Source organism: Blennius ocellaris, assembly GCF_963422515.1.
Source record: "Blennius ocellaris genome assembly, chromosome: 19".
NCBI classification, from domain to species: domain Eukaryota; kingdom Metazoa; phylum Chordata; class Actinopteri; order Blenniiformes; family Blenniidae; genus Blennius; species Blennius ocellaris.
Window position 1 is genome coordinate 23,700,872 of NC_137668.1, and position 21,630 is coordinate 23,722,501.

At 43.2% G+C, this 21,630-nt stretch overlaps 1 protein-coding gene across 2 annotated transcripts in view; it reads left to right on the forward strand.

The window, feature by feature from the left end:
• Nucleotides 1–19,336: 19,336 nt before the first annotated feature.
• tgfbr1b (transforming growth factor, beta receptor 1 b) overlaps nt 19,337–21,630 on the forward strand; it is a gene marked incomplete at both ends in the record, with an annotated part of 58,654 nt that continues 56,360 nt past the window's right edge. For both annotated transcript variants that reach the window (XM_080514710.1, XM_080514711.1), the window contains one exon: nt 19,337–19,400. In XM_080514710.1, the coding sequence (XP_080370836.1) occupies nt 19,337–19,400 (64 nt within the window). The remainder of the gene's footprint in view (nt 19,401–21,630) is intronic.

A 21,630-nucleotide genomic window follows, 5' to 3' on the forward strand; every position in this document is an offset into this window, starting at 1 on the left:
CTCTTTGGGTACAAACAACCATTGGAAAAACCCTTCCTAGGTACTAGAAAAAAACAATTCAAGGTACTACGAACCATTAGAAAAACCCTTCCTAGGTATTCGGAAAAACCAATTCAAGGTACTACGAACAATTGTAAAAACCCTTCCTAGGTACTAAGAACCATTGGAAAAACCCTTCCTCTGGATTTGGGACCATTGGAAAAACTCTTTGGGTACAAACAACCATTGGAAAAACCCTTCCTAGGTACTAGAAAAAAACAATTCAAGGTACTACGAACCATTAGAAAAACCCTTCCTAGGTATTCGGAAAAACCAATTCAAGGTACTACGAACAATTGGAAAAACCCTTCCTAGGTACTAAGAACCATTGGAAAAACCCTTTCTATGTACTTGGGACCATTGGAAAAACTCTTTTGGTACAAAAAATCCATTGGAAAACCCCTTCCTAGGTACTAGGAAAAACCAATTCAAGGTACTACGAACGATTGGAAAAACCCTTCCGAGGTACTAGGAAAAACCAATTCAAGTTACTACGAACCATTGGAAAAACCCTTCCTAGGTACTAGGAAAAACCAATTCAAGGTACTACGAACTATTGGAAAAACCCTTCCGAGGTACTTGGGACCATTGGAAAAACTCTTTGGGTACAAACAACCATTGGAAAAACCCTTCCTCTGTACTAGAAAAAATCAATCCAAGGTTCTACGAACCATTGGAAAAACCCTTCCTAGGTACTTGAGACCATTGAAAAAACCAATTCAAGGTACTAAGAACCATTGTAAAAACCCTTCCGACGTACTAAGAACCAAAGCAAGAACTTTTTCAAAGGTACGAGGAACCATTACAAGAACCCTTCTCGGGTAGAAATCATGACGATGTTCCTAATAATCTCATTACAACGACCAGAACCACATCCCGAATGTCTACGCCAACGCGAAGTACCATCATTTGAGGTGGAACCAACCAATCGCAGCTCTCGTCTTTCCTTTTGAGTGGAAGTTGAACCAGTTGAACAATTCTCTCCGTCCGTCAGACACGGTGTTCTAGATCGTCTGTTCGGCTGCTAACTGGCTGAGGGTCACTGCCTCAGGGTCCAGGTCCCAGATCTCTGGCCTCGTTCAACCAAACGCTGCTCGTTAAACACTTTCTATTAAACAAAAAAAAAAAAAAAAAGCACCAAGAAATTCCATGACGGGAATCAAGAGGCTATTCTGAGGAGCTTGAAACTGAAGAGCCTGAAAAAGAAACGGCTGAAGATGAAACTGCGGTCAGAGTTTACCAAAGTACCTCCAGGAAGGAAACTGGGCTTCCTGCTGCGTTCATGGCCTCCAGACCGATCGGCACTTTCGTCTTCGCCCGGATAATAAACGCGTTTCACATCCAGATTCACCTCGTCTGCGATAATATCCACGTGGGCGACGCCAGCGTTAAACCTGCTACGGAAATATTTCAAATAACTGAATGGAAGCTCTCCAGTGAGCGATGATATTCATTATGAAAAAACAACTTTTCATGCTTGTACTTCTTCAATGGCCTGAAATAAATCCGCCAAAAGACTAATTTCTCCGCTCTGACCGATCAACATTGCTGAACACTTTTCCTGGCTCGACTGACGTGACGACATATTTTATTTCGTATTTCTCTTCTTGCATACGAGGGTTAAACAAACCAAGCAGATCGTTCAACCGCTTGAATAACACACATAAAAGAAATGTGAGAAACCTGTGGGATTTTCTGTGTTTCTGCTTGTAATGGCATTTTCAATTTTTGACATTTTCTTTCTTGAACGTGGCAAAATTTGCTTAAAAATTCCGACCTAAGTAATTCACGTGTTCCAAGTCCCACAAAACCCTGTAGTAAGCAACTTCCATGCTGAAATGGAAGTAAAAAAACTTGAAAAGATATTCAATATTAACATTTTGGGGCATCTGCGAAATATTGCATTTTTACCTCAACACATGAAAAGTTCTCACCTTGGTGAGATTGTAACACTACAATGAACTTTTTTTTCACCTAAAACTATATGGAAACGTGTAATTTTTACAATAAAGTTCAAAAATAAGCAATTGTTATGATGTTTGGGTATACAGATTTACAGTCAGTATCGCCCATGACATTTCACACGGTAAAGTTCTTATATTGACTGTTTGTGTGAATACGAGCGACATACATGCTTGTAATGCAAAATTAGTGGAATAGTGTAACGTCGGCATTTTTAGAAATATAAATCGTTGATTTTAAAACTCAACATGTCATAAGTGGACCCATGAGCCAAGTTTAGACGTGCTTTCATGTGTCGTGCACATTTTTCCTTTTTTCATTTTGCCGTATCGACGGAGTTGATTTGAGCCGTCGTAAAAAATCCAGCGACTTCTTGACTCAGTCGTCTTCAGACTGACACTTTTCAGCTTTTTTCTTTGCTCAAGTGCTTCTTAAGGGGATAAAAAAAACAAACAAAAAAACCCAGCTGCTGAATTTTTGACAACCCAAGCTACATTTTCTACCTCCACAAAAGATTTCTTTAAAACAATTTTTTTTTTTTTTTGCAGCACTTCAGTCTAAATGTCGGCGCTCAATCAGCCCTGAACTCTTGAGTGCGTCGCCTCGCAGCTGCCCAGGAAGTCTTCCACTGCCAAGAGTCTTAATTACCGCCGAGCCCGCCCGCCGATCCCACGCAGCGCCGACTGAAGTTGAGAGACTTTTTTCTTAGTTCCTGCTGAATTTCACTTTACGTTTACCGTATTTTCTGGACTATAAGCCTCTCGGAACGCTTTGAACCCTGCGGCTTATAACACGACGTGGCTAATTTGTGGATTTTTCACGGGTTAATGGGTTCATGCCGCCAGATTCTACTTCCTCATGCCGTTTTTAGCCTCTGCTTCCCCAGAACTTGCCTTAAAGTCCCAGTGAAATGAAAGTTCCACCTCCAAAACACTCTGGTGTCGCTTCTAGGGACATTTTTTATGCCAACTGGTCCAAGGGTAAAATGTTAAAACACGGCAATCTGCGAGAAAATAGCCGATAAACGGCGCTATTTCCACTGCTGGGCGGAGCTTCTGACAATAATAGAGTGACGTCACGAGTTGTGCACACGCCCAAGTTGTGTTTACATTATGGAGGATCAGAGTTTTGACCACGAAGAGGCTGAATTTAACCATATTTCATCATCGTGGTCATTTCAAACCCAGTGATTGATGAAGAAGACACAGAAGGTGGTTCTGCCATCGGTGACCCCGTCTGGAACATGTTTGAGGAAGCAGAAGACGCTTCGTCCTCATTCGTCCTCGTCTCCTCACCTCAGCAGCCGCCAGTTTTCACCTTTGAGGCTTTGAGGCTCCGGACTTTTGGCAGAACGACTTGGCTTTGTGGATCCAACATGTTGAAGAGCTTTTCTATTAGGTATTAGGTATTAGGTATTACTTGATTGTCTACTAGCCGCCCGAGCTAGCGGCTCCCGCTAGCCGCTAGCCGCTCCCGTCGCCCGTGCTCCTTTTCTCCTCTCTGATCTCTTCCAGGCTCAATCTTTCATCAAGGCTCATAAAACGCCGACTATAACTTCAAAACACTGTTAAAACTTGGATATTTAAGAGGAAACAAGCCGATATAAACACAACAGATGGAGATCTGCACAACTCGTGACGTCACGAAGAAGGATTCCCCCGACTTCCTCGGCTGGAGATTCAAAATTCAAATAACTTTGTTATGTGACAACAGTGGTGGGGCAGAGTCGGAGGAACCTTAGAAGTAGTACCCAACTATCGTTTTTTGCAAAGTAGTGTTTTACATTTCACTGGGACTTTAAAAGTGACTTTGCGGCTCTTGGCGAGCTCGCCTGGCGCCGCTTCACAGCAGCTGACTGGCAGTGAATGTTGCATTCAGGTGCGTCACGTAAACTAGAGCGCTGGACTCCGTGGCTGAGGAATCTTCCTTCTCAGAATCGGAATCGGTTCCCGCTGCCGAGAGAGAAATTCAAGTTTGTTTGTTTTTAACTTTAAAGTCACACACGACACTCAAGCCCACGTCACGATTCACGCATTTCCCTCCTGTGGTTGTTCACGGAGCTCATTTATTACGTTTAATTACATTGAGATGAGTTTCACGCTAAATTCTCGCCAAAAGCAATTAGGGGAAACGAGGCGTGCCAGGAAAAGGAAGACGCCGCTCCGCCGCTAAGCACTCTTCAGAAACAACATGGAAGTGTTTAAGATACAGTGAGATCAAGACTTCCTGGTCTTTTTCCAACAAAAACGAGATCAAATGCACCATTTCAAAGGCGCCGTTAAGACGACAACGGAACACCACTTCCAGTAACCAAGGAGCCGGCCGGGTTTTTATTTCACAGCATTTAATTATTGGGAAACAAAAGACGCCGTGAAGAGGAGCGTCGCTGCCTTGAGACTTAATTACAGAGAAATTCTACTTCAAAAAAGAAGAACGCCGCTTAAAGGGAGAATAAGCGATTCAGCCTGCTGGGAGGGGAAAAAAAAGAAACAAACATCGAGTTCCAGATACAAAACACTGTACAGGGAGTTTTTTTTTGTCTCCCGCGTTTGTATTTTTGCCAGTTTCCACGGCGATGGAGATCGGTGTGTCTCCAAAACGTTCTCTTCACTTCCTAAAGGTTTTCTAACAGTACTGATCGTCTCCAGACGCCCCAGAAGTGAAGAAAGTGTGTTCCAGGTTTTAAAAAGTGTGTTGCTCCAAGCAGCCAATCAGAAATCAAACCCTATGTAGTGTCATCGGGGGGTTCAGCCAACCACAGTCAAGGTAGGCTCCTCCCCCTTTGACTCCTCCCACAACCAGGCAGCTCTTCTCTGGCACATGGCGCCACGAGAGGAAGTACTTCCTTCCTCTTAACCATAGATGGGCGTGTGTGGGCGGAGCCAGTCCAGCTCACACAGACACAGCAGATTCTGAATGGAAATGCAATTGAATTGAATTCTGGGAAAACAAGCTGAAGAGGAAGTTGTAATATTTTTAATAAACACACCACGTGACCAACAAGTTCAGAATTTGGCTTGGATCAAATGGCCACACGTTCACGCATTTACAAAAATTGATATTTCTCCCTCTACGTTAAATAAAAAATACATCTTTTCATATACGAGCCATTATTGGTGAAAGAACAAGAAAATAACTTGCACCGTTCTGGATGTCACTTTTTTTTTTTTTTGTTCTTTTCTCCAGAGCTGATTGGCTATCATGGCGTTGTGCTTCTCGTTACACTGCCCCCTACAGGCTTGGCTGCTCATAGCATCTCTAAACTGAGTGTATGTGAGAGCACATTTGAATAAAGATTTTTTTTTTTTTTTGTGAAAACTGGCAAAATGTGGCCTCAGCCTCCTTGACTTCCCCTCTTTTTTTTTTTTTTTTTTTTAATACAGGTTTTTTTCTAATACAGGTTTACAATCGCAATCATATTAATCTGGGCTTTTACATTGAAATTAAATCAAAAGAACTTTCCCCGATGTGCTATTCTGTTTTAGCTATTTTACTTTATTTCACCAGAAGATTAGACGAGTTTTTAAAATCTGTTTGGAATGTAAATAGAAATATAAATGTGGGGGAAATTTTTTTTTAGATAATTTTTGAAGAAAAAAAATGTCGGGGCGCCACTGCGGGGGGCGCTGGAGAGCCGGAGAGTTTGAATCCAGCTCCACGCTAACTTGTGGCTCAAAGCGGCCGGCGGGTCGAGCGAGCATCACCCCCTCTGGGTGGAGGGCCTCGCTCTCCTCCTCCTCCTCCTCCTCCGCCTCTCCGCCGGGTTTCATCACCACTGATCCCTTTCACTTTTTACTTTAATTGCTTCGGGATTGTGGAGGAACACGCTGTACCGGCACGCTAGCTTCCCCTCCTCCTCCTCCTCCTCCTCCTCCTCCTCCTGGTTTCTTCGTGCCGTCAATGAACCCGTCAGGATAAATAGTAAACAGAACGGGGAAGTATAATTTTTTTTTTAAATCGTGTTGAATTTTAATGACGGTGTCTGCTGCCGTGGCAACAAGCCGATCCGTCCCGCCGTTCCTCGTCCCCATTAATTCCTGCCGTCGTTCGTTTCAGCGACACAAATCTTCCACCTTATCTTGTGCCGGCTCTCTTCTTTCTTTTCTTTTCTTTTCTTTTCTTTTTCTCCCCCCCCCCACCCTCTCACTTCAATTTCATTTCTTTCGCACACGGTCATTTCAAGACACTTTTACAGGGAAAGAAAAAAACTATTCAACGTGAGCAAGAGGAGATGGAAGGAGCAAAAAAAACGTAAATTAAAAAAAAAAAATTTTTTTTGCTAATTTCAGCAGCCGTTTTTAGACGTTTAAGACAATTTTTTAAGCAAAATTTTAAAAAGTACCTCCAGGAAGGCTCCTGGAGCTTTCACTGGTTTAAACAAACTAAAGAAGCATCTCCTCTTATCTTTATTTTATTTACAGTCGTTTTCAAAATGATTATGATCTGTTTCAAAAAAAGCAGAAAAAGTAAACTAGGTGGGGGGGGGGGGTTAAAATGACAAAAATAAGGGAGGGGGGAAAAAAGCTTAATGATGAAAAAAAAGTCAAACTAAAATAGCTAAAAGACCTTCCCATGGCCATAAAACTGCTTTATTTCGCTTTATTACCTCCGTCTTCTATATTTTAATATATCTCTAAAATCAGGGAGAATCCTCTAAAATCATATAAAATCCTCTAAAATCATGTAGAATCCTCTTAAATCAGGGAGAATCCTCTAAAATCATATAAAATCCTCTAAGATCAGGGGGAATCCTCTAAAATTATGTAAAATCCTCTTAAATCATGTAAAATCCTCTAAAATCAGGGAGAATCCTCTAAAATCAGGCAGAAAAACAGCTGAAAATGTCATGAAATGTTGACCATCCTAAACTGTAATTGAAACTTCAAACAAGTAATGTGAAAAAGAGTCTTTGTTTCTAAATGATATGAAACTCTAGAAGCTGCTCTCGCCTGATTTTACAGGTTTACACATGTGCGACAGGTAATTTTTTCCTGCGGCGTTGTTTGTTTTCCAGCGAGACGATGAAATTGGTTTGACAAAAACAATTTAGCAGGAAACGACAGGACTCCTCTCAACGGAGATCAATTTCCAGATATCGTTTAATGAACCCACAGCGAAAAGCAAAATGAAGCATCAACAAATATCTAATAAAGCTTCTGCAGCTTGAGCAAAATGTGACGATAATAATTATGAATAACTTTATTCATTTCAGTCGTTATAAGAAACACTGACCAGGGACATGTTTAGTGTTTTCACGGGACAACGGAGCAGCATGTGATGAATGTGAGGAGACATTAAAGTTTGATAGAGAGACAGACGGAGGAGGCGTGAGGCTGCCAGGACCCGGAGACGAAGCTTCGACATACAATCAGCTCACGTGTCTGATCTGCTCCTGCCGAACAAACCCGGCCGTCGAGGGGTTAAACACTTCCTCAGGGAACGAGCAGAACAAGGGTTCCAGTTTCCGCCTCACTTTCCACGCCTGCAGGCCTTTATTACATATTGTACCATTATTACACTTCTTTTAACCATTATTACATATTGTACCTTTATTACACTTCTTTTAACCATTATTACATATTGTACCTTTATTACACTTCTTTTAACCATTATTACATATTGTACCTTTATTACACTTCTTTTAACCATTATTACATATTGTACCTTTATTACACTTCTTTTAACCATTATTACATATTGTACCTTTATTACACTTCTTTTAACCATTATTACATATTGTACCATTATTACACTTCTTTTAACCATTATTACATATTGTACCTTTATTACACTTCTTTTAACCATTATTACATATTGTACCTTTATTACACTTCTTTTAACCATTATTACACATTGTACCTTTATTACACTTCTTTTAACCATTATTACATATTGTACCTTTATTACACTTTTTAAACCATTATTACACATTGTACCTTTATACATTTTTTTTAGAATATTACATCTTGTACCATTATTACATATTACACTTGTATTACATTTTTTAACATTATTACATATTGTACCATAATTACATATGAAACGTTATTACATATTATACCTTTATTACATATTGCAACATTGTTGTATATTGTAGCATAATTACATATTGTCCCATTGTTACAGATTGAGACATTGTTACATATTGTACCATTATTGCATGTTGTAACGTTATTACATGTTGTAATGTTATTACATATTGTAACATTATTACATATTGTAACGTTATTACATGTTGTAACGTTATTTCATGTTGTAACGTTATTACATATTGTAACATTATTACATGTTGTAACGTTATTACATGTTGTAACATTATTACATATTGTCCCATTGTTACAGATTGAGACATTATTACATATTGTCCCATTGTTACAGATTGAGACATTATTACATATTGTAACATTATTACATGTTGTAACGTTATTACATGTTGTAACATATTACATATTATACCATTATTACATGTTGTAACATTATTACATGTTGTAACGTTATTACATGTTGTAACATTATTACATGTTGTAACATTATTACATGTTGTAATGTTATTACATGTTGTAACAGTATTACATATTGTACCATTTCTATACAACAAGTCCTGATGAACACTTTATAAAAAGTTTAAACGAGGAGCTTGTTGCCTTTGGCAGTTTGACCGCTTGTGGCTTTGGAGCCTTTGTCTCACGTCCAATGGAATCTCTTTGAGGCAGATGGGCACGTTAAACTTGTTCCCATTTGTTTGGAAGGATTTCAACACTCACTCATAAACTCCACAGTCCCTTGAGACGTTTACTGTTTTTATTTATTTATTTATCTTTAATGGCTTCCCGCTTGATGTCGCCGTTCACGGAGACGGCGGGACGACGGCCGGCTTCGTGCGGCGGGCGGGTCGCGATCCCCGTCACCCCGCCTGAGTTCTGATCGTTTTTGTTTGTAAAACATGGAGGCTGAGATCCAATTAAAAGGTTGTTTTTGTTTCACTTCACTGTAACAAACCAGATTTTGTCCTCGACCAGACGCAATCAGCGCAGCAGCAGCAGAGAAATCACATTATTTCAGTGTCGAGGTCGCGAGCGGTGAGAGGAATATAAAGCCGCAGCAAATGAATAAATAAAACGGAGAGGCTGAATAGACTGAGAAGTGTTCCTGACCCCTCCCATTTGTTCTGGAGGCTTTCACGTGTTGGTGGAGGAAATTATTCATCAAATCATTGTAATAATACATTTTCTTTTCTTTTTTTTAAAAAAGAAGACATTTTTTGCGCCAATCGCTGCGGTCATCCTTTGATCTTTGCATCTCCATGGCTTTGATCTCCTGCATGAGGTGCCTCTCCCATCCACTTTTTGTGTGCGATTTATTCAGACGCGGTTCGGAATGAGTATTAAAAGTTGTAGCAACATATTCCTGAATATTCCCCACAATTACATGCGCTCTTTTATTTCCCTGCGCTCCCCACGGAGGCTGATCTCCTTTAATCTCTCATCTGGTTTGTGTGGGACAATTTTTCTGCAGTTTTGGGGGATTTTTAAGGGATTTTTGGGGCGAATGGTAATAATAATTATATTAGATAATTATATAAATTATAATTTGTAATATTTTTTGAATTATTATTCATAATCATAACTAATTTCAAAAATATAAAATAAAAATGGTAAAAATAATAATTGGTATGATTTGTGAAAAGGTTGAAACAGGAAATATCTCATGATAAATAATTCATAAATAAAAGTATTCGGGGGTTAATGAGGAAGCTCTCTTTCATAGTTTTTTCTCCATTTTTTCTTCTGTTTTTCTTTTTCTTTTTTCCTCTCTGACTGTATTAACACCAGACGAATTTGCACCTTGTTTTCAAATGTCACAAAAACAAAACCGTCATGTCGTGGCGCCCGTCCGGAACTCGCGCTCAATATTTTTGCCTTATTTTTGGTTGATCGGTGAGACGCAGAAGTTCGGTGTCATCCTGGCAGCAGCTCAGTTTCCAAACGTCCTTGAAATGTCAAGTTTGCAACCTGCCTTTGATACGAAAAGCCACCTTTCGTACGTCAGTGAAACTCGAGTGGGCTCCATTTCCATTCAGGTGTATTTCTATAGCGCCGAACACAACAGTCACTTCAAGGCACTGTGACTGTCGAAAAACAATTTTCGGGGAGAGAAATGTAGAAGATGTAATGTATATATATATATATATATATATATATATATATATATATGTTGGTAAAATACTCAGACTTGAAGCCAGCGGCATGTATCACAGCCTGTTCTTTTCACACAGTTTCCACATCGATCGGCTTTAATTGGATTAAAACTTTTGCAGCAGCTTTTCCTTTATTCCTGTTAAAAAAAAAAAAAAAAAACCAGTGGAGAGTTTTCTTGGATGCTCCATCCCTCCATTCATCCCTCCATCCATCCCTCCTGACACCTGATCTGGTTTTTTTGTCTCGACGACGTTTCCTCTCTGATAGACTGAACCAGAGCTACGCTCGGTAGAGCGCCGCGCCAACGCCACGTTTGTTTTGCGGAACCGAGTTAGCATCGCTAGCACGATATCCGCTAGCTTGATGTTAACGAGGTCGCTACATCGCTGAGCAGGGAGCGTTTCCATGGCAACAGACGATCTGTGCCTCTCATCCGCTTTGTATGGGACATTTTTTTCATGGTTTTTGTGGATTTATTCAGAAACGGTTCGCCGTTAACATCCCAGAATCTCATCTTTTTGAAAAAAAGTTTGTTTTTCCTAACTTCGTTCGACCAAAGGATCAAGACCATTTCTCATATACTTTAGCTTTTTTTTTTTTTTTTTAAATAAATGATTGACATTCTTTCTTTCTTGTACCACGTCCGACCTTCGTCGTGTGCACAAGATGGAAAGTGAGACTCCTTCGCCCGCTGACGTGTGAGCGAAGTTTTATTTAACAGGAAGCGCACGCGGAGGGCGACACTGACAGACAGTTGGAATCAGAACGTGCATCTGTGCTAATTACTCCATTCTGGCGTCCTTCCAGAGCAAGACTCCCTGAAGATGAAGCTCATCTTGCTGCTGTGTGTGTGTGTGTGTGTGTGTGTGTGTGTGTGTGTGTGTGTGTGTGTGTGTGTGTGTGTGTGTGTGTGTGTGTGTGTGTGTGTGTGTGTGTGTGTGTGGCGCGCGCCCATTTGTCACTGCTGATTGTTTACTGTCAGATAGACAAAGTTATTTTCACCTCATTACTTTATGCTCGTTAGTAAATGTAATGTCGATTCTAGGACAGATTTATAGATCTATGATCAATAGAAACTAAACTCGGAGCAAAGTCACATGACTATGCATAAAGCTAGTGCCATGGCTATGCTGATTGATCAATATGCTAACAGCTGATTGATTGCTATGCTTGCAGTTGATTGATGGTTATGCTAACAGCTAGCTGAAAATGGCTATGCTAGCAGCTGGTTGATGGCTATGCTAGCAGTTGATTGATGGTTATGCTAACAGCTGGCAGAAAATGGCTATGCTAACAGCTGATCGATCGCTATGCTAGCAGCTGATTGATGGCTATGCTAGCAGCTGATTGATGGCTATGCTAGCAGCTGATTGATGGCTATGCTAACAGCTGATTGATTGCTATGCTAGCATCTGATTGATGGCTAGGCTCGCAGTTGATTGATGGTTATGCTAACAGCTGGCTGAAAATGGCTATGCTAACAGCTGATCGATCGCTATGCTTGCAGCTGACTGATGTCGATGAGGGTGGCTATGCTAAGCTAACAGCTGACTGATGAAGTTGGCTTCACACTCGATCATCACGGTGGGAAAGAGCTGAAAAAGTGATGCGTCCCGGACAGAAGGAGTCGGGTGCTCATCCTGATACGACGTAAAAATAAAAACATTTAACAACAGCGCCCGCTAGTGGCCCAGCGGGAAAACTACATCAGTTGAAAGGGGTAAAAGGAGCTGTTGTCATGATTGTAATAATTCAGTAAGATCAGTAAATACACTGGGAGTTCCAGACCTGTTGGTACGATTCCCAGCTGGGTGGTCTGGATGTTCCAGACAGGAAGTTACCTCGGACCCCCCCCTCACGGCGCAGAGTCAGAGGATTCCCCCTCTCTCCGATCAGCTGAGGACCGTCTTTCATCGTCTCAAAATAAACCGGAGGACACCGCCAAGGCCTCGCATGTCTCACATGTTTAACGGGCGACTTCTCCTTCGCCGAAGGAAGGAATCCACCAACACTCTCAAGAAATGTCGGAAAGTTACGAGAAGTTACGGTTCCTCTGCGATTAAAACTGGCAAAAACTGCACATTGGCGTTTTTTTATGGTTCACAGAAATAAAAACAAGAAGCTTCATGTGAGAAATTCCGCTTTTTTTCAACTTCTTTTGTGGCTTTGGTGACGATTTAGTTTCACTATTGTTTTTGAACTTAAGAAGCGTGTGTGTGTGTGGCGGGGAGGTTACAGTTACGGTTACGGCATGTGAAGGTTAGAGGAAGTCAACAGGAAGTGAATGCAAGTCATAGGACTTGCAGGCGTCTTCACATGAAGGGTACGTCTATAACCAGTCCCTTCCTTCCTGATCGACTCCATATTGGCGTCAAGACAGTTTGTAGAAAATCTCCAGTCGGCGTCTTTGAGAGAAAAAACCCGCTTGGTATTCTGGTCTCGTCGTTCTTCTCCACGCCGCTACACTTTTAGCGTGCATATCTGATGTCAACAGCAGTTACTCTGCAGAAAATAGCCGCGGCGGCTCACGTCGGCTCGGCGTCGTCCTCCTTTGCCCTCTGGGGAGGAACGAGAGCGATCGGGCCTGACGGAAGAGTCCAAAACTGTCCTTTGTGGGAAACGTTCCTCGTGTTTCCACCGACGACGTGCGAAGCTGCGAGTTGAGCAGCGCAGACGTGAAGATTATAGTGGGTTTTGTACCGTTTGTATACTGTGGGCAGCCGTGGACCAGTGGGCACAGCACTACAAATGTCGGCAGTTTGATTCCTTCTCATTCAGACCATCAGATGAAATGTCTATTGGTATAAATAAATACATTTAAAAAAAATTTTTTTATTATTAGTGTAGATTGAATTGTCAATTGGTAAAAAAAACTAAACCTAAATAAAAAAATAAAAAAATAATAAATACTCTATTAATCCCTTGGGGAAATTCCTACAAGACGTTGACGGCACGAGGCTGAACTCAACGGTGGTTGAGCACCAACTAGTGGCCAAGCATGCAAACTGCAGAGTTTTAATGTTTGAAAATTTTCAAAAACAGCAAAAAAAAACCAACATTCTGCTCTGTTTATATAAGATAAGATAAAATAAAATAAAAAAAAATTTCACTCCAGAAAATGTTTTCGCTTAAACGTTTGATCTCCTGCATGAATCTCAGCAGAAAAGCGAAAAAGACCCTTAATGAAAGATGAATCCCCTACCCCGTTTCCATGGCAACGCAGTCGAAGCATTTTCAGGAAGTTTCACTTTGGGAGCCGTTTTTCTAAACTTGCATTTGCCAGCATTGAAAACACCAAACGAAACTTTTAGTTTTACATTTTGTGTAAGCCGGGGCTTTTAATTTGAAGTGGATTCCTCCACAGCCAGAAAACTCCCATCAATCAACCTCCACCGCCGCCACGCTGTAAAACACAAAGCCAATAATTGCTTGGTGGAATGAACACCGGGCACATCATGATGCACAGCCGACCGTGAAATTCAGCGGGCAGGTATGAGAACCGTTCTCATTGGTGGAAACGTTTCTCCCGTTAGAAGCCTTCCAGATCTCAGCCGGTGAGAATTATGACGTGAATGATCCTGTATATGCTCCACCGCCGAGCTTCTTCCTGAACCAGGGTTTAAATCCCTACCCCCGACCTGAACCATGGTTTGAATCCCTACCCCCTACCTGAACCAGGGTTTGAATCTCTACCTTCTTCCTGAACCAAGGTTTGAATCCCTACCCCCTACCTGAACCAGGGTTTGAATCTCTACCTTCTTCCTGAACCAGGGTTTGAATCCCTACCTTCTTCCTGAACCAGGGTTTGAATCTCTACCTTCTTCCTGAACCAGGGTTTGAATCTCTACCTTCTTCCTGAACCAGGGTTTGAATCCCTACCTTCTTCCTGAACCAGGGTTTGAATCCCTACCTTCTTCCTGAACCAGGGTTTGAATCCCTACCTTCTTCCTGAACCAGGGTTTGAATCCCTGCCCCCTACCTGAACCAGGGTTTGAATCCCTACCTTCTTCCTGAACCAGGGTTTGAATCCCTGCCCCCTACCTGAACCAGGGTTTGAATCCCTACCTTCTTCCTGAACCAGGGTTTGAATCCCTGCCCCCTACCTGAACCAGGGTTTGAATCCCTACCTTCTTCCTGAACCAGGGTTTGAATCCCTACCCCCTACCTGAACCAGGATTTGAATCCCTACCCCCTACCTGAACCAGGGTTTGAATCTCTACCTTCTTCCTGAACCAGGGTTTGAATCCCTACCCCCTACCTGAACCAGGGTTTGAATCCCTACCTTCTTCCTGAACCAGGGTTTGAATCCCTGCCCCCTACCTGAACTATGGTTTGAATCTCTACCTTCTTCCTTAACCAGGGTTTGAATCCCTGCCCCCTACCTGAACCAGGGTTTGAATCCCTACCTTCTTCCTGAACCAGGGTTTGAATCCCTGCCCCCTACCTGAACCAGGGTTTGAATCCCTACCTTCTTCCTGAACCAGGGTTTGAATCCCTACCCCCTACCTGAACCAGGATTTGAATCCCTACCCCCTACCTGAACCAGGGTTTGAATCTCTACCTTCTTCCTGAACCAGGGTTTGAATCCCTACCCCCTACCTGAACCAGGGTTTGAATCCCTACCTTCTTCCTGAACCAGGGTTTGAATCCCTGCCCCCTACCTGAACTATGGTTTGAATCTCTACCTTCTTCCTTAACCAGGGTTTGAATCCCTACCCCCTACCTGAACCAGGGTTATCATCCATTACCGCCAATTGAAAATTGAATCCTGACCCACAATCATTTTCTATCCTTCTGTCCCTTCGGAAGTCTGGTTCTTCAGGATTATTCCAGTTTTCTCTACTTGCTCATGTGGAATTGTTTTGGGTTTTTTTCTATCTCAAAGTACCTTGAAATGACTACGTTGTATTCGGCGCTACAGAGATCAAAGTGAATTGAATCGATTGTTTTACCGTCCAGGAGCCGACAGGCTTCTCGTCGTGACTGAACCGCTTCTTGACGAAGCACAAGGTGTTGAATTTGTCTGTTGGAGCGTCAGGCACACAATCGGATAACCTCTTTGCCGTCATTGTTTTTTGTCTCCCGGCTTGACGCAGGCTCGGTATCCATGGCAGTCAGAGGGAAGCCAGGTAGCGACAACAAGTCTCGTCTGGCTGCTCGTCCGGAGACGAATTCCTCAGCAGATCATCATCATGTTATCGAGGCAGAGATTAAAACTAGAAGGCAGAGATGTTCAACTCCTCTTCCAGAGAAAATCGTAAGGGATTACTCTCTCATGTCACCTTCCCACCTTGTTCAGTGTAACCGGCTTGAGCGACACACTCCTACACCACCAGAGAGTCTTTGCAGAGAAAAACTGACACAGTTTTCTCAGGAGCAAAACAAACTTCTGCAACGTTCGGAGCTTCAGCTCAGAAGTCATCTTTCCCTCTTACTGCTTTTTATTGCCGCCACAGGCCAGGAAACCCCCGATCAGAGCTTTTCCAAACCAGTAGGTCCGTCCATGTTCTCATTATTCTTGTTCCTGGCACATTGTTCTCTGCCGCCGTGTGTGTGTGTGTGTCTGATTTCATTACACGAGCAGAGAGAGTAATCTGGATTATCATACGTGGCTTTGAACCAGGTTTTCTCCTGAATTCCTCCCGGCTGCATTGAGTCGTCTCCTGAGAAGAGTTAATGGCGTAATATTACCCGCTCTGTATGTACGTATGTTTGTTTACGTATGTTACTTTACGCAAAAAGTACTCGCCCGAATAGCCTGTAATTCTCGTCATCCGAGGACCAGTCGATTAGGTTTCTGGACGTTATCGGCTAACCGTTTCTGAGTAAATCACCAAAAAATGTCCCATACAAAGCGGATGAGGCACCTCAGGGAGGAGATCAAAGGAGATCAGCGTCCGTTGCCATGGAGACGCTCCCTACACAGTGATGTAGCTACCAGACAGGCTAGTTAGCATCGACATGAGCAGACATGCTACCAATGCTAACTCAGTTCCGCAAAGGAATGTGGCGTTTGGCGAATTCCACCTGTGAGTTTTTATAACATGATGATTTTCTCTATTTATGGAAAATTAATGCTCAAGTGAGCTTTAAAATGTCACTTTGAGTTTTAATTTTTAAATCTGTTAGCAGCAGCTTAATACGATGTGATGATCAAGGTCGGGTATGAAACTTTCCAGATTGAGATAAATATCACACGTGCGTGACTGAATCGTCGTCGTGGGACTTTTAGAAAACACAAAATCTGCGACAGCGGATACTGAACTACGCTGAATCTGAAATCTCGCCGCCGAAAGACTGGCGCTCTAGAATATATTACAATAGATTTTCTAGCTTTAGAGTATATCCAATTAAAACTTTATAACACAGCAATGTCATCCAGTTTTATCCTCTTCATTCGACGTCATTGTTTGAACCATTCGAATTATGTGCTGATTTATTTATTTCACTGTAATTAAATGACACATGAATAAATTTGCACTTTTTTCGGTTTGTTTGACCTTTAATAAAATATGATGTTTTTTTTTTTTTTTAAGTATTCAACACATTATCTGATAGAGCTGACCCACGAGTTATTTATAAAAGTTCAGTCAGTTTCCTACAAGTAATTACATTTAGTTTCAACAAGTTTTATTTTCTCCTTTCAAGTGCATTTCTGTTATACGATTCATCAAACAGCCCCGCCGGGAGACCTCGTCCTGTATTCTTCACTCAGCAACAGCCGTTTCTCTTTCCAATTTTTCAATTTGTCTTTTGTTTTTGAATCAAATTGATGTTTGTGTATTTATTCTTGTCAATTGTTTTTGACGGTTACCTCCAACTGACATCAACAGAAAACCGCTTTATCAAAATGTTCCCATCATTTCTTCTTGGAGGAAGAAAACTTCTTCATTATGGGTGTGAAACTTCAATCGGGCCCAGAGAAGGAATTCGTGAGGGGGAAAAAAACTGAAATCAGATCTGAACTGAAGCAATTAAAGCCATAAATATATAATAAATGTTGGCAAAATAGCATCAGCCTTGGCCAAAACTAGTAAGACGGATAGGATCTATGTGACTCAGGTTTTTTAAGAGAGAAAAAAATAAAAAAGCAGTTTATTAAATTTGAAGACTTGTTGACATAAAGACCTGCTAAAATAAAATGTCATTATCAATATTTATGAGTTAATGTGATATTACCAGCTGGAAGGAGGTTAAAATGACAATATAGTCCTGTTTCCACCGTGAGCCACTGTGCTACGGCACGCTGCAGGTTTTCTACGTTTCCACTGACAAACGTTTCAAACGCGACAAAAAGTACCGCACACAACCGTTAGCATTAGCCGTCACCGGTCCGTTGACGTACCGAGCACTTCGTCAGAGAAGTCGGCCATTTTTGACTCGCTCACTGCCCGTAGATTTTGCGCAGAATGTTTGTGGTTAACTGTTTATTTATTTACTTTTTTTGTTGTTGTTGTGAAAACCAGGATGACGGGCGGTGCTGGTGTGACGACTCCGGTTTCTAGATTCCGGGGTTTTTTGTCCCAGCCGGTCGAATCTCTGGGGGCAGAGCCAGAGTCTGAACCGGCCAAATTCTAAATGCACGCGAGCAGAGCGGGACGTCGATACGAGGCCGTCATCAATCTCTGCCAGAGACTCGAGGGACGTGTGTGTGTGTGTGTATGTGTGTCTCTCTATATGTGTGTGTGTGACAATATGTAAAAGGCGCAGAGGTGTAGCCACAGCATGTCATTGAGGATTTCTTATCGGTGAAACAACAGGGATGTTTATTTTCCGCCGATGGCGTGGTTATCGTGGCGTTTCCTCCCCGTCGGAGCCACGGTGACATGCCCTTCCCTCTCCTGTCCCCGCCGACATCGCCAGAGTCGCCATCTGGCCTGAGGTGACTGCTAATGCTCACATTCATGCATTATGCAAAGTAGCTCTCTGATTGAGGCGTCGTATTTCACGGACGTCGTCACTTAGCCTCGCTTTGTGAACGTTAGCGGCTCTTAAAAATGTGGCGGACACGTCAGAACGACTTGAACAATCCAACTTGGTCGTCCGTCCACCAGAACGTCCCTGTTTCACCCATTGTTAATGTTTGTAGTGTATTGTTCTCTGCTTTGTGTGTGTGTGTGTGTGTGTGGCTTCATTACAAAAACTACCAACAGCACCCACTGGTGGCCCGGCATGCTAACTACAGCGTTGTCTGTTGTTTACTTGTAAATAGACCTTTAAAAAAGGAATAAAAGTCGAGCCTTTTCACTTTAAATGTTGGCTGCGAATAAAATACATATGTATGTATGTGTGTATTTATTTATTTCCAAACGTGTGCAAACCCCCCCCCACCCAAAAAATAAATTAATAAATAAACAAACAAGGAAGAAAAAAAACAGAAGGAAGAAAAACACTCCCGAGATTTTGTTTTCAATTACTTATCGGTCACAATTCAAAGATTGAGGCCGGGATTATCAGTGGACAGTGTTTACGAGACGCTTCAAGTGAAAATGCATCGCTTTCACGTTTTTGCTTTCAGAAAAGTTTTGACTTCACGAGGCAGAAGCGCAGAAAACAATGCACTTTTACTGTATGGCCCCCAGTGTGTTTCTGTAATGAAACACAGCCTGTGCAGAGAACAATGCACTATAAATATTAATGATGGGAGTACATAGACATTTGTATGGACAGACAATGAAGTAAGGAGGGAAAATCTTGGTTCTGACACTGAAAAACAAAATCCTGAGGAAAATAATTCAGAAGTCAAACATTTATTTTAATAACGCTGAGATTATAGACAAAATTCTGTGGGGGGGGAAAAAAAATCAAAACAAACTATTAAAAATATATAATTAATATCTGTCTTGCCCCAGTCATCACCTCTAAACTGTAATAAACCTACTTATGTTTTATTTAAGAAGTTGTTGTTGTTTTTTTTAACTTAAACTTGATCAACTGTTTCACCGCTGTTTCCACTATACCGAATACTCAGTGTTTGTTTACAGTGGGGCGGGGTGTGGCTGCGCGCGCCAGCCAATCAGCGTCCCTCCTTCCCCGAGGAGGCGGGACTGGCCGCGCGCTCGGCCAATCAGCGGCGGCCTTCCCCCAGCGCTCGGAGAAGTTAGCAGTCGGGTGCCACAGTCTGGTCCGTAGCCACGATGGATGCAATACCGTGTCTCCTGCTCGTCCTCCTGTTCGGGACAAGGATACCAGAGAACACCGGTAAGTGCTCCGAGGCGACGTGGCGCCGCGTGTTTCCCCCCCCCACCACCCCCGGGACTCCACACACCCCCCCCTCCCCAGCCGCGGGGCTCGCGCCGGGTCCCGTTAGGAGAGCTCTTTGTTGGAAGAAGCCCGAAGAAGCGGAGTGTAGTAACTAAGATGGCGCGGGGTCTGCGGCCAGCCTGCCGCTGCCTGTCTCAGGAATGTTTATTGTCTTTGGGAGGGAAAACAAAAAAGAGCGAGGAGGTAAAAGTCACGGTGGGCTTCCGAAGAGGGGGTGTTCGAGTTCTGGAAGCCCGGGCCCCCGGGGGCTGTTCCATGTCCTCGGACGTGTTGTTTTCTGTCGTTTCGCTGTGGGACTCGGTATCAACAACCCCCCCCAAAAAAAAAAAAAAAAAAAGAAGCGGAGTCGGTCCGGAGCAACAGCCTGAAGAGAGGCGAATTAAAAAAAAAAAAAAAAAAAAAGTTGGCAGCATCTCTCGACAGGCTGTTTTGCTCACTTCAGCTGCCCGCTGGGTCTGGATCCAGGGGTGAGCCAGCTGTGGGCAGACTTTAAAGTTCCAGTCGCTTCCTCTTCGCAACTTTTCTGTCGCGACATAACGTGTCGTTTTTTTTTCTTTTTCTTTGACGTTCGCGACACTTTTTGTCTTATCGAGTGCACGAGCATCTTGTCCCCCCCACCCCCCCCCCCCCCCCCCCCCCCACCCCACCGTGCTCGTGCACAACGTTCTCTGCACGCGCACGGGTCCTCAAACTGCACTTTACCTGGCAGGATAGGTCACGATACATATCGCGATAAATCGTTTTTGTTATTCTATGGCCCCGGGGACCAGGTTGTGTTGACACGGGATGTTGTTTCACTTCATTATTTCAACATTGCATCATATGCACCAAAATGAGGAAACCGCTTTCATGTCTGAAACACTAAAAAATGTGACTAAATCTGTTTTTTTTTTTTTTTTAAAGCAGACAGAAATCTCTTATTCCTTAAGAATCACCGATGCAATAATTGCAGTGGTCTTGGCCACCTTACAGCAGGTCCCCCCCCCCCCACGCGGTGCGGTGGTCGTAGTAGATTTGGGTTTCTCACTATGGCTGCAGTGTGGAAGTGTTTCATTCATGCCGGAGTGTCCGGGGGTCTCCCGGAGACGCTCAGCACCCCGTGTGTGTGTGTGTGTGTGTGTGTGGTGTGTGTGTGTGTGTGTGTGTGTGTGTGTGTGTGTGTGTGTGTGTGTGTTTGTGGTTCCAGATGAGCCGGATTGAATTACCCCGCAAGATTTGTGAATTGGATTCGGCATTTATCGCCGCTCATTACGGTGGGAAATGGCGAGCGGCGACGCCGCTGACACCTCGGATGCTCCCTCGCGGTTGTGCTGACATTTTCATCCCGTTTCCTTTGTAAACTGTGTCTTCTTTGTGTTCCCCAAAAAATATAAAAAAACAAACCACCCGAGGGTTTTCTAAATGAGGCTGTTTCCCCCTCCACACACACACACACACACACACTAGTAGGTAGTGTGTTTTCCTCCTAACGATTCGCAGACTCATGCGTTTTTCCTTTGTGTGACATTCCTTTGTGTGTGTGTGTGTGTGTAGAGCGAGCGCCTGATCGTGAGTGGAGGAGCATGATGTTCAAACAGCATGCATAAAGATCTCATTAGAAGCTCCCCATGCCAAAAGCACGGTCGTGTCCTCACATACCCCGCCGCCACTGCCGCCGCCGCCGCCTCGGATGCAGGCGGGATATTAAATTGATATGTTGGCTCAGGGACACACAAGAAGGGAGGGAAGTCCGCTTCCCTTTGTCCGGCAACGGGATTGTCATGGCGTGGGTCCACGCTCGGAGCGGCATCATTTGCATCAGAAAGGACTCCCCGATATTTCAGATGCAGATATAGTCGCTCACAGAACGGGGGGGAAAGAGGGAGGAAGGGGGGGGGGGGGGGGAGTGGGATGGTTTCCCTCATGAGTAAATATCCCCACATTGCACATCACAAAGGAAGATGAAAGGCAAGAGAGCACCTTCACGGACACCTTCACGTGTCACGTTGCTACTCTGCGCTCGGCACCACACCCCTGCAGCTAGCTCGCTCACACACACGCACACACACACACACACACACACACACACACACACACACTCCGGCTAAACGAGGCGGTGTCACTCGTCCTCCCCTCATCCTGCCAGCCCAACGTGCTCTGTAACTCTTCTCCCCATCAGCCCACCCAC